Consider the following 13960-nt stretch of genomic DNA (forward strand, 5'->3'; position numbering starts at 1 on the left):
ATACGGTATGTTGTCTTGAACATGTAGACCACACAGCTTGTTTACAATATTGTACCCCTTAAGAAGCCAAACTGTGGCAATTGTGTTAGGGCGTATACGACTAATATGGTTGCTCACTTTTCACTGTTGTTAGAGCATGAATGTCTAGTAAATAATATTAAGGCAAACATGGTGATATGACCTGCTTGATATTCAAAATAATTATGTATGAATCCAAAGCATATAAATACCAATACATAAATAATTTTTCTTAACCCTTGAGCCTCAAAATTCTTTCTTTCGTCATTCATAAAGAACAGGTAAACTAAGAAGAAAGTGTGCAATAATGTTCAAGTATGCTGTACATTATTGTATATTGTGGCAAATGCTGCAGTATACATAGGAGAAGGATTTGAATTCCTTTTGGGGTTTTGTTATTTTTGTCTTGCATGGGACAAGGTTAAAAAGTATCTCCAAGGCAGCAATAGAAACATTTTTATTTCAGTGAAGCAAGCAAGAATTCAAAATGCTGTAAGGCCTTTGCTTAATGCATTTGTGTCTTCCTGTCCCTGTCGCAATCTGATACAATAAAAATTACAAAGTCACCCCAATGTAGTCAAAGACTAAAATTTACACTTAATTTATACTTTTCTAATTTAATTTAAGTAAAAAGAAACAGAAAACACAAGCAATAGATGCCTGTTAGAATGATCGAGTTTGGAAAACCAATGGTACATATTTAAAAATTCTATAATATCAATAAAGCCATATAAACAAAGCTGACCACATAAACAGAAAAAATGTCAATTAGTTTTCCACTTACGGCTCGGAAGCTGATGCCAGAGGAGGAACAAAGAGAAACAGGCAGATGGAGAGGAGAAAAGGAGCCATGGTCACTTAGAAAATGTATTTGATTGTGAGCATTGACTTCTATCTCTAAAATCTTTATGAAAGAGGCCAAAAAAGGACAATCCTCTACATCTTTCCTGGTGAGAGAGCAGGGGATCTGAAAATATTGGCCAGAAAGGATTATTGCAACACAAGTTCATGACCGTGTTATCTGTTCTGCTGAGGTAGGAAAAAAGCAACACTAAACTCACACAAAACACAGCTAAGGGTAAACAGTGTCCTGGGATGAAGTTGTACATAGATCAAGCATGTGTACTGAAAGACAATCCAAAAAATGTTACTTTGTTTTGAGAACAGTTTTCGAAAACAACATGGTTTGTGTACATAACAAAATTACTATCCACTATTTATCAAAGCAAGTTAATCATAATAACCACCTGGGCGTTTCACTGATGTCTAGATTTCTGTACCAAAAGCGGTACACTGTTTTCTATAATTCACCGAATTACTCAATAATTACTTATAATTCACCGAATTACAACAAATTACCGCATAACTCACGAAATATGTCCAAAATTTTATAAATTTAATAATACATTTTTTTTTATAAAACATAAAAAAAAAATCTTAAAAAAAAATAGTGTATAATGTAATGTATATGTACAGTAGTTTATATAATCTATATATAATAATACAATTATATATATATTATATAAAGATTTCTTTGTATTGGACTCAATACAGCTTTTTTTGTATTGAGTTCATACAGCGACGTCACCGGGAAACTCCGGACATCGTCACTGTACTCACCGGGAGAAGACTGAAGAGGACGGACGTGTCTGGAGGAGCTGCGGGGACCGAGTAAGTATATTCTTACAGTTGTAATCTGATTGTCATACAATGTATGACAATCGGATTGCAATATAACAGTTGTTTAACCACCTGAGAAAAGTTCGGGTTTAACACGTTTTGCAAGTGTTTTTACCCCGAACCAAGGTCGGGTTAAACGGCCGGGTGGTTAATGTAAAAACTTTAATAAGGAAAAATAGAATTTAGGGGCTGTTGGTGGCTCCGATGCCCTGAATGACAGAGTCTGCTGAGGAATCCGTTAAAGTCTCAAGTAATACAGTGCAGTGTGAAGGCGGTCAAAAAACAAACTTACCTTCCGCCCAGCATTTCCTTCCATGGGTTTCTTGTCTCTTACAGTGCATTTATTATTTGTTTTTGTTAATTTTTGGTATGGAGAATATAGAGTTGTCATGACTGTGAACAGTCAGAGGTCTTCACCGGCTCTCCAATAAAACCTCTTTAACACAATGATAACACGGGATATGGTGCCATTTATTACAACATTTTCTTAAAAACATTTTCACATATTATAATCACTTAAAACAATATACTATTACATCAGTGCCACTTTATTATAACAGCATTCTAACAACATTGCTAGGAGCCCCCAGATTCATGTTTCACAAAAGTGCTTGCTAATTTATTCCTGCAGCCCCTCTACCACCATTTGTCTAGTTTAACCCTTGACTTCGCCTGCCTCTAAATTCTGATGCTAACATTTCCACCAAATGTCTCATTAATCACTTCCACGTAGCAAAACAACATTGAGCAGTGCTCTGACACCCACCAATATTACACTAGTGAAATACTCCTGAAGCCAATTCGCAGCATTTTCCTCAATTCACAGTGGTCTGCTCAATCAACCTTTACCTATGCTGTTCCTCCTCTCCATTTTTCAACTAACCTTGCATTCGATCCAAATTGAAACGTTCTAGCGGTAGCAGTGAGAAAATGTCCACATATTCCCCATGCCAAATCTTTCTGTCACCTCTGCCTTCAGGTGGGAACCTAAGGGGCCCTCGAAAAAAAATATATCCCATAATGCAATCTTGCCGCATGTCTTCACAGTCATCTTGTATGTGCCCAACATACCCACCACCATCTTGGTGGAGCTCTGTGGCTCCACCACTTCTGCAGTAATACCGACTGCAAAGATGGTAAGGCCTACGACCTCAGGACCGGCCTCTATGGTAGTGTTGATGTTCGAATTCGGGTTGTCCATATATTCGACCCGAATATGGCTGTTCGAATTCGGTAGACCCGACCCGAAAAACACGGGATTCGAGAGCAAAAATTCGGGAGGAAAAAAAAAATTTTTTTTTTCTTAAATTATTTATTTTGTATGTGTTTTTTATTTTAAACTTGTTCTTTTTTATTTTTTACAGGTTATCCGACAATGACATTATGAATCATAATGTCATTGTGGCATTCCTGGACTGTGGGAACTTTGCGGTCACAGCTAATTGAAAGCAGGTGGTGTAGATTAGCCCATGGGAATGCAGTCCGTGTAGACTAAAGCTGCATACACACGTCCAATAATTATCGTTAGAAACGAACGATGAACAACCGATTGGCCAAAAAAAAGTGACCAAGGATGCAGACGAACGAGGATCATCATTGGAAAGGAACGACCGCCACGGTGGATCTGATTGGCCGAAGATCTTTCCCTATCTATCGTGTGTCTGGTCGTTCAGTGATTGTGCATGTGTCTGCGGTACACTTTCTCCTTTACATGTCCCTCTCTGCATCGTTTAAACGAATATATCTAGCGTGTGGACACTGTTGCTGGATTATATATGAACGATCATATTGTTACAGCATGTACAGAATTGTGCACAATATGATTGTTGAAGTATAATTGTGCATAATCGTTGATCAGTCGTAATCATTCATTTTCTAACAATAATTATTGAAAGTGTGTACCTAGCTTTAGCCTAATTTTGATGTGACAGGTGCTCTTTAATCTTCATGTGAAGCACAGGGGTATGTAATAGTGTTATGTATCTTTTTATAATGTATCTTTTTATGTATCCTTTTACAATGTATCTTTTTATAATGTATCTTTTTATGTATCCTTTTACAATGTATCTTTTTATGTAATGTTTTACAATGTATCTTTTTACATCTGTTTGGAGGCTGTAGAAGCTCTACACAGTGCTGAAAAAAACCTGAATTTTACCTCCCATTGACTTTAATGGTGTTCGACTTTGAAATTCGACCACCCGAATAATTTTGCTACATTCGAGCCAATAGCTGCTGAGTATTTGACCAACACTACTGAGAGAGCTAATGCTCCTAGCAAAGGTCACAGCCCTCTCCCTTCTATAATCACAAAAAACTCATTAACCCTTGCCTGTCTGCACTAGTGTTCTCCCAGTCATGCAGGCCCCCTCCTATGTACTTTTAACTTGCTCATTCCAGGCTTGCCTTTACAGACATGCATAGTTTTGAGGCTTGGTACCTATTTTTGGTACCTATTTACTCAGGGCAACCTGATATTTAATATGTTACAAAAATGTGGATTATTTTGTGTTTGTGAGCACTAAAACTAGTTAAAATGTACCTTTTTCTTAAAATTGAATCAGAAATATTGTGTGACATTAAAAAATCCACCTACCTCCACTTTTTCTACATGTCTCTGCTTTCAGTAAATACATATTGTAGTGCTTGCATTAAGCTTAAAAATTAAACATAAAAATGTTCTAGCAGTGAAAGTGTTAAAGTCGTTCTCCTCCCATACCATAGTGTACTGCATTAGCAAACCCACACCACGTATGTTTTGCCATGTGTTATTGAATTACACTGAAATCTGCCAGCACGGTTGGCTCAGTGGTTAGCACTGGCCAGGATACTATCTGTATGGGGTTTGCAGGTTTTCCCTGTGTCTGCATGGGTTTCCTCCACCTTCCCAAAGAACATGAAGTTAGGTTAATCAGCTTTCCCAAAAAATTGTCCTTACACTATGTTAATAACATATGACTGTGGTAGGGACAATAGATTGTGAGGGACAGCTAATGACATGACTATGGACTTTGTAAAGCTCTGCGAAATATGTCAGCACTATATAAATACTGGTTAATGTTATTCCAATTAATCCAATTTTAACATATGTCGCAATGCACCTTTTTCCTTATTTACGCTGTAGCATTTCACATCATTCAGCAAAAACATGACTTTTTTTGCACGTTGGAATGAACTGGAGCAATAGGACAGAGCAATTTGCCTTTTCCCTGCATTTGGCCCAACTCTGCTGATGTAAACAACTCCTTTCATTGATAAATACGGAGGCTGGGATTTTCACTATAGGCCAATAAATTTCCACACTAGCCCAAAAGTGACAAGTAATGCTTGGTAATGTTTGACGGAATGTCCGGTACCCAATGTTTTATAAATAAAGCCTTTTATGTCTTATATCCCTTTCTTTAAATTAAAATCCAAGATATTTGAGGTATTTAACAATATCTGGCTGCATGGTATAGAATAGTGTGACACGGGTGTGTAGGAAAAGCAGACAACTACAATTCACACATTCACCGTGCATTCACTCTTATAGAATAAGCTGGAATGAGTTATATTCAGCTGTTGGTAGAAATTTCACTTCACCCTATGAAATGCTGCCAACAAGCTTCGTGTATACATTCACACATTGATATATCTGTAATATTTTAGTCTTTTGGTCTATTTGAACTTACAAGGGCAATGTGGTGTGTTTGTTTTCAGGTGATTTGATTTTACTTCCTGACTGAAAACTGTGGAGGACCCAGCAAGACCCGCCCCCTTCTCAGGAATAGACAGGTTTGTGAGAAACAGTGTGCTGTTGCTGACCTAAAGGGGGCACTGCTGAGCTTGGGTGTCATGTGACCGGACGCTCCTGCCATTAGTATGCAGTGAGAACAGGTTCACCTCAGTAAATGTACATAGCATGGATTCAGTTCCTGTGCTGCACCTGTCAGGTGTTCTGATAATCACCTCAGTGAGGGCCTGATTGTGTGAGCAATGCAAATAAACAGGAACTATGGCCTTGTTGCCCATTGCAACCAGTATTAATTTTAACAAATAAATAGCCATTATACAGCTCTGTCATTCCATCAATTTATATATCCAGAAAACTATACACACATGTGTATATTTGACGTGATATATATATGTCACTCTGTTCTGCACTTGGTTTGGCTGGGAGAAAGGGGTCACACAGGGGAGAAACTGCTCTGTGCGTGTGATTCATCGAGATCGAATTATGGCTTTCTCAACGACAACTCAAAATCGAAACCATGGTGACCGACAACGGGAAGAACATTTTGTCTGCGCTATGCCAAGGAAGTCTGAGCCATGCACCCTGCATGGCACACGTGTTCAATCTAGTTGTCAAGAAGTTCCTGAAGTCTTCCACGTATCTGCAAGACATCATAAAAATGGCCAGGAAACTTTGCATGCACTTCAGCCACTCGTACACCGCAAAGCACACCCTCCTTGAGCTGCAGCGGCAGAACGGCATCCCCCAATATAGGCTGATATGTGACGTTTCTACCTGTTGGTATTCCACCCTCCATATGTTGGACCGACTATACGAACAGAGAAAGGCCATCAGCAAATTCTTGATGATCCAAGTGGATAGGAGGTGATAGGGATGAACAACATCATTCCACTACTTCATGTCCTGGAACAGATGCTGCTAAATCTGGCTGGTCAAGGGACTGGAGACATGGCGCCTAGATCTCACGGCCACATGAGCCCTGTGGGGGCTGAACTGGAGGAGGAGGAAGAGGAGGACATTGGATCAAAGGCAATGTATAGCGAAATGGGTGGTTTTTCTACTCAGGTGACAGGAGAGGAGGAGCAGGAGCAGGAGCAGCCAGAGGAGGCAGAGGACCCAGACACACCATGGCAGTATGCAGTGGAGATGGAAGCAGGGAGTCCCTCCGAGTGGCTTGCAGAAATGGCCCGCTGCATGCTCACTTGCTTGCACAGTGACAGCCGAATTGTCACCATTCGGCAGATGGATGACTTCTGGCTTTCCACCTTGTTGGACCATCGCTACCAGTCCAAAATGGGGGCCTTTTTTTATACCCGCTGAGAGGGAGGACAAACTGAACTACTACAGAGACATACTATGTAGTCAGTTGGCCGCTGCCTATCTGCACCATCGTTTATCCTCTCGCAGGTCTGACCGGGGGCCCTCTGCACTCACGTTCCACTGCCATGGCTGTGGAGGGGTGGGGTGGCAGGAGCACTACCAGCTCCATCAGCAGCAGCCTGAGTCCAGACTCACTGATGAGCAGCTTTCTACACCCGCATAGTGAAGAAACTACTAACCAGCAGCTAAACATAGAGCAGAACCTGAACCAGCAGGTGGTGGCATACTTGGAGTGCACCCTGACAGTCGTCATTGAAGATCTGCTGGACATACTGGGCAGCCAAACTGGATTTGTGAGAGCAACTGGCCGAGTTTGCCCTGGAAAAGTAGTGTGGCATCAGAGCGGGTGTTTAGTGCGGCGGGGGCCATAGTTACCCCAAGAAGAACTCGCCTGTCCACCCAAAATGTGGAGAGACTGACCTTTGTCAAGATGAATCAGGCGTGGATCAGCCAGGTTTTCCACCCACCAATGCCTGATGCATCTGATTAGATGATCCATGCCGCCTGACCCAAACCTTGACAAAAGAGACCGGTTTCTTCTGGCTACCGGCCTCAGCTACTACTCTGATGCTGCCACCCGCCTGATGCCACACATCTGATGCCAAGTGCTCCTTCTTTCTCCCACCTTCGTCAGCGGTTACTGGTATTGCCACCCACCACCCCAGTCTGTCACCCAGTCACTTTGTGGTCTCCTGATGCTGCTGCTGCCATCTCCACACTACGTCATCTTGCCGCTCTCTGGTCTCCTGATGCTGCTGCCATCTCCACACTATGTCACCTTGCCGCTCTGTGGTCTACTGATGCTGCTGCTGCCATCCCCACGCTATGTCACTTTGCCGCTCTGTGGTCTACTGATGCTGCTGCTGCCATCTCCACACCATGTTACCTTGCTGCTCTGTGGTCTCCTGATGCTGCTGCTGCTATCTCCTCACTATGTCACCTTGCCCCTATGTGGTCTACTGTTGCTTCTACTGCCATCTCCACACTATGTCAGCTTGCCACTCTGTAGTATCCTCCTGATGCTGCCGCCACCTCCAGACTTTGTCATTGTGCCACTCTGTGGTCTCCGCCTGATGCTGCTGCTGACGCAAACTCCATACTCTGTCATTGTGCTACTCTGTGGCCTCCTAATGCTGCTGCCACATGCACACTGTCATTGTGCCATTCTGTGGCCTCCTGATTCTGCCGCCACCTCCAGACTTTGTCATTGGGCCACCCTGTGGTTTGCTCATGCTGCTTCCACCTCTCCACTATGTCATTGTGCCACTCTGTGGACTTCTCAAGCTGTTCTCCCACCCTCCCCACTCCATGACTGGGGTACTATTTTGCCTTTTTGGCCTGGATGACATCACTATTAATTTGACTCTTCTTCTGATCCGTCAGAAGGAAGGAAAAAGGAGACGGATCCTGTCTGTGTAACAGCTTTAAGGCCTGTGTGGTCCAGCAGGAGTGGGTACAAAACACAGAAGACATGCAAATATTCCATTCACGTGTCATCTCAGTTTCCACTCCTGCTTTTTTTTTGGCATTAGCAAGACTAATGGATTATTGAGCAAATGCTGGGTGAAGGCACATGCTCCACAGACAGGTTTCATTTTTTGTGGGTTATTGTTCTGATGGATCAGAGGAAGGGCAAAATAATCAGTGACGTCAACACAAGTTTAGTGCTGACACCCTCTCCACTCTGTTGGGGGGGGCTCTACTTGTATAAGCAGTTAATAGAACAGGTTCTGTAGGCATCTTTGTGGAATCAGCTGAAAAGGGTGTAAAAGGAGTGCGCTTCCTCTTGACGCTAACATGGACCTGTAAGGCTGAGTTCATACTTGAGTTATTTGGTCAGTTTTGGCCCTGTGACTCCCCAAATAAGTGAAGTGTGCAGTGATTCTAATAGCGACGCCTGTCATCTGCATGTCATACTAACTCACAGTGTTATTTCACTACCACAGCAGACCCCCTATGCGTGTTACTGCAAGACACAGTGTTCTACACCACTATCAAGGCTCTCTGCAGGCCGAAAACAGACATTTTTTAACAAGAAATCTTTTCGGAAAATTCGGCGAACTGGCCGAATCAAAATTTTGAGAAATTCACTCATCTCCAATCCCAACCCACAACATGGTGTATGACCTGTCCACAGATTAAGCCTTACTGATTTGATGCAGCAGAAGGAATAGGATGAAAACCCTCATCTTTTCCTCTGCAACTGTTTAGGTGGTAATCGAGAATAGGATTTTTATGGGGAGTGTTCACCACTGCCAGGAGGCAGAGATAGGTGGCCTACATGTATATGATGGGATGGAAGTGTGGTAGCAGGTTTTGAAGGAGGAAGGGAATTGTTAGGTATGATGATAGGAAATGTCCTTCTAAGTCTAGTAGACATCTGTAGGGTCACTCTGAGGAGATCATTCAGACATTTGATTTTGATATTTGTTCCTGATGACTAACACTAATTGTACCACCACAACACCATCAACAGCACAATTAGAAGTTTATTGTATAACTGCATTTTATACAGACTGTTTTGGGTAAAGAAGCAATGTAATGTATTTAATGTAGAATTGGAGATGAACAGATCATAAAAATTAATTCAAAATGGCCCCATACTGTCCGAGATTCCTAGTATTGGCCAAAGAATCCATTGCTACTTGCTAAGGATTTTTCACAAAACAAAATATGTGAAAACTGGGTACTTTTCTTTTGCAACAAAGAAGAAAACTGTTTGTGACTAATCACAAAGTAACATTGCAGCATTTAGTTTAATTTATTCACTGGCTATTTTTTCTCATTGTGGCATGGAAATGCTCCTTTTTTATGCAGGATTAAAGATAAACGCATCATAAAAAATAGATTCAAACTAGCTCCATACTGTACCAGGAAGAAAACAATCCCCAGTAATTTTCCACTAATTTTATTTTTTTTAAATATAAATTGTCCCCCAATAGGAATAAGCACACCCTTGGGACACAAGGGTATGCTTATTTTTTTTTTACAAAACAGCATTTCAAGCAACTTTTTTTTTTATAAACTATAAAACAACAAAATTATAATAAATCCAAATTATGTACAAAAATATATGCGTGGACAAACCATGTAAAAACATTCTAAAAGTCTATAAACATCAACATCATGAGACAGTGGATAAATGTCCAGGGATCACAGTGATGTAGATCCATTGAGATACTGTAAAATATTAGTATAAAAAAAACACATTATGGCCAGACTTTGGGCTTTGAATTTTACTATTCCAAGCACTAGGCGTTAGCTGGTCTACCATTAAATCCTCATAATTCTCTATGGTTTTGGTGTGGTGGTCCTTTAAAGAGAGCCACAGCATTGGTTTTAGTCTGTTAAACTGACCTTTACAATCTGGCATCACTTTCCTAGTTCTGCTACCAGCTTTGCTCTGGCCTTAACCAAGTTGAGAAAGATATTGGCAGTGTGGTCTGGTGAGAGGTTATTGCTCGTCAGATCACTGTTCATGGTTCTCTCCCAACACGTTCCCTAGCTCTAGAGTAAGATTTAGCAGACATTACATATCAAAAATGCTATTACTTGGCTGTCAGCAGCATATTACAGATTACTGCCGCCTTGAGACTGATTTCCTAGGTTTAGTTGTGCAAATATGAAGAAGGAGCACAATGAAAGCAATTATTAGTGTGATTACATCTAATATAATTATTGAATAAATATAACATCAAATAAATCTGTACATGTCTGTACCGAGAGAACTAAACTATTCCAAAAGACAGACAGCTACATGTTTGAAAATGAAGTGTGACAAAACGTAGACAAAATGGCAGAATAAGCTCTTCACATTGTTCTCCACTTTCATATTGTTCTCCAATTTGCCGTTTGTTAGCCTAATAACACCCGGTGTACAAAAGTGGAAACAGATTGTGTTCCCTGTTGATCAGGCTTCTAAAAGAGGAAAATAGAGGTATCATAAAAACTCTAAAGTGGTGAAGTGGTGATCAGACGATCCATTAACTTGACTGTGGTAGTGATTGACACTAACACACATCAGAAAATAGTCCCTAGATATGAACCATTATAGGCAAAAATCTAACAGAAGTCCCCTAACATTGTTCATCAATCCAAGATTGAGGAACAACTGATTGGAAAAACTGGAGTGCACTGCTATCAAGGACAGCACAGCTGGGTACTGTTCACTCATCCTTCCTCTCTACACAGAACAGAATGGCAGAGTGTGTACAGCACTCATTCATTCATCTATCATGAAAGATTATTTCCAGTGACAGTCATCTGTTATCTATCTGATGGGGCTTTAACCGGCAGCTCCTATTCAGGACGGGGAATAGAACTGAGAAGAATGAAGGCAAAATGTAACATTGCTGCAAACTGTACAGTGATGTCAGAGAGCCAGTGGAAAGTGCAAGCCGTCTTTAAGCAGGTAAAATCAGTAAGTGAGATACAGTTGTAGACAATTTTATTCTAATGTATTTTAGTAACAGAAAGGTTAAAAAATGTATAGAAGAGAAAGCTATCGTCTTGACTATAGCCCCTTTAGGTGCAATGCGCAGAACGAAGCTAGGTCTGTGATGTCAGACACCATTGAAATTGCCTGGATGTTTTGGAATACCTTTTATATGTGTTTCAGACCTAACAAATCTAGTCATTTGATATTTCATCTGCTTGCATCCTATGTTTTCCTGACTTTGATACAGAGGAGAAAGTTTGTTTTCTTTGGTGAAACTGGAATCAAAATGTCAATTCTATCTGGACTAGAAACAAACTATAGATGGTAATTTTTGTCCTGACCAGAAGCATATGTGGAAATTATGTGCGATATATATATATATAATATATATATATATATGTATATATATATGAGATATATATGTTTTTATGATCAACTCTTGTGCAATTTAGATTTCAATATTCTTTATTTAAAGGACCATATGTAAATAATTATAACATTAGAGTATTACAATGCTGCATAATATCTTGGCACTATATAAATACTGTTTATTATTATTATTATTATTATTATTATTAATAATAATAATAATAATAATAATAGAAAGGCTATATTAGTACAAAAACAACATGCATGCATGAGAAACTTGTTAACATGTGTAAACAATAAGGTCCTGGTTTATTAAAAAGGGAGAGAAAAGAAAGAGCTTGCATATATAAACACAAAATGAGGTAAGAGAAAAAAATCAATAGGCAATAAAGGATGGGAGGAAAAGATAGGGGGTAGTGAGAAAGGAAACGTGTGCTAGTCAACCAAGAAAGAATAACAAAAAGAGAAAGAAAAAACGTTTATGCATTAATGGTGCAAAGATGATGTCTAAACCAGGAATTCCAATTATGAACATCTGTTCATAAGCATAACTTGCTAATGTATGTCAATGCAAAAAATGTGTTATGGTTTTCAATGTTTTCCGCTTACTTCCTGCCAAGGTTGTCACCACTAAAGGGAAGGAAAAACGTCTTCAGATAGGACATAGACAGCATACAAAAAATATACTGACATAGGTTCAAAATGTTCTAGAAAAAGGTCACTGTAGAAGCTGGTGGAAGTAAAAAACAATGTTAGGCAGAAATTGTGTGATTAAAAATGGAATATTGTATACTCACCTGATGTAATATTCTAATCCTAGGGAACTCCACGGCAGTATACCAATAGATTGATCCCCTTCTTCTACATTTTTATATGAACATTACCCAAATAAATTAAAATCTGCATGTTATGTAACTAGCACTCTGAAAATGAAGGGGGGAGAATCAGTATGCTGTCAAAGAGCCGGTTTGGAAAGTGAAATTACATTAAGAAACATATTTTTATTTCACTGACAGCTTCATGTCAGCACACTAATGGCAAAAAAATCACAAACACAGGAAGGACTGCTTGAGGAAAAAATGTTTATTCAAATGAGGAAGCTATAGCCAAAACTGTTTTAAATTAACTGTGGTCAATGCACCTGGTTCTACATGGCAGTGTAATACAATCCAGTGTACAGAGGAGCAGGTAGCTGCTTTGCAGTTCATCTCCAGTGGCACAGAAATGGCCGTCCCCAGGAGGAGGATTTACCCCATGAGTGAGATGTTAACCCCATCAGCACTTCCAAGCCAATAGCCCTGTATGTGGAAATCTTGATGGTATGATTCAGGAAGTGTTCACTGAGCATGATGTTATCTTCTCCTTGTCACCAGAGAATATGTAATTATATAATTCCTGCAAAGTCCTGCTGAGGTCAAGCTCGTTAACATACAATATCTTAAATAACATAACTGTGACTTTTTGTTAATTCTAGTCAGGGTACCAAGAGTATCCCCTCTGGAAAAAAAATGTGGTGGAAGGCTTCCCAGTGACAAAGGAAACAATTTCTAGCAGAAGTGATGGTCACTAGAACAGCTGATTTCAGGGATAGTAGCCCCAGATGAGTTTGTTTAGGTCAATTTGAATTTATCCAAAGATAACATGAGCACTGGATTCAAGTCCAATTTAAGGAACCCTTAGGAGCCATATGGCTTTTAAGGGTATTCAAGCTGAGGCCCATGTCTAAGCCTATCTGGAGGAATTCCAGAAATACTGGAAATTCGAAACTACAGGCACTTGGGCTAGTTGGGAGCTATAGCTAGGGTGAAGGTTGGTTTCCTCCAAACCCATCTTAGGATCTGGTAAATTAGCTGCACTAAAACTGTACATGCCAACTAGAATTTCCAGTTCATCTGACCCCAGAGCTTGACGGCATGAGAACCTTGAAATCATTTTTGCAGTGTAGAGAAATCATTACTTGCAATGTAGAGCTTTGAGGGCTGCCCTCAGTTCCAACACTTTGGATATTCTGACTTGTTGGACTGGGCTTTATACTTGGGGCTAATTGCCCCCGACACTTTACCCTGTCATTTGTTGTAATCACAATCCACCTGACAGGCAAAATAAAGTGCAAGTTGTGAAGATTCCTGTTGTTTAACCACTAGAACAGTCTCTTTCTCACTGACAATGTCACAGAGGCTTGAAAGTGGAGATTATCCTAAAGCAAGTTCCAGAAAGTCATCTGAAAGGTTTGTGACTGCCATTGTGCCCTTTGCATCATTGAGGTTGTTGCAGTCATTATGTCCATCGCCTTTATGCATTATTTTGCCAGAAGAGAGAGACTGAGCCTGAGACTGCCTCCA

General features: G+C 40.2%; 1 protein-coding gene across 1 annotated transcript in view; it reads right to left on the reverse strand.

Annotated features, from left to right (window-relative positions):
* Window positions 1–962, reverse strand: part of LOC140339621 (alpha-2-macroglobulin-like protein 1) — a 72038-nt gene extending 71076 nt beyond the window's left edge. The window contains exon 1 of the mRNA XM_072424390.1: window positions 803–962. Within this exon, the coding sequence (XP_072280491.1) occupies window positions 803–870 (68 nt within the window). The 5' untranslated portion in view covers window positions 871–962. The remainder of the gene's footprint in view (window positions 1–802) is intronic.
* Window positions 963–13960: the final 12998 nt, after the last annotated feature.

This window comes from Pyxicephalus adspersus, chromosome 10 (genome assembly GCF_032062135.1).
Source record: "Pyxicephalus adspersus chromosome 10, UCB_Pads_2.0, whole genome shotgun sequence".
In the NCBI taxonomy this organism is placed as follows: Eukaryota; Metazoa; Chordata; class Amphibia; order Anura; family Pyxicephalidae; genus Pyxicephalus; species Pyxicephalus adspersus.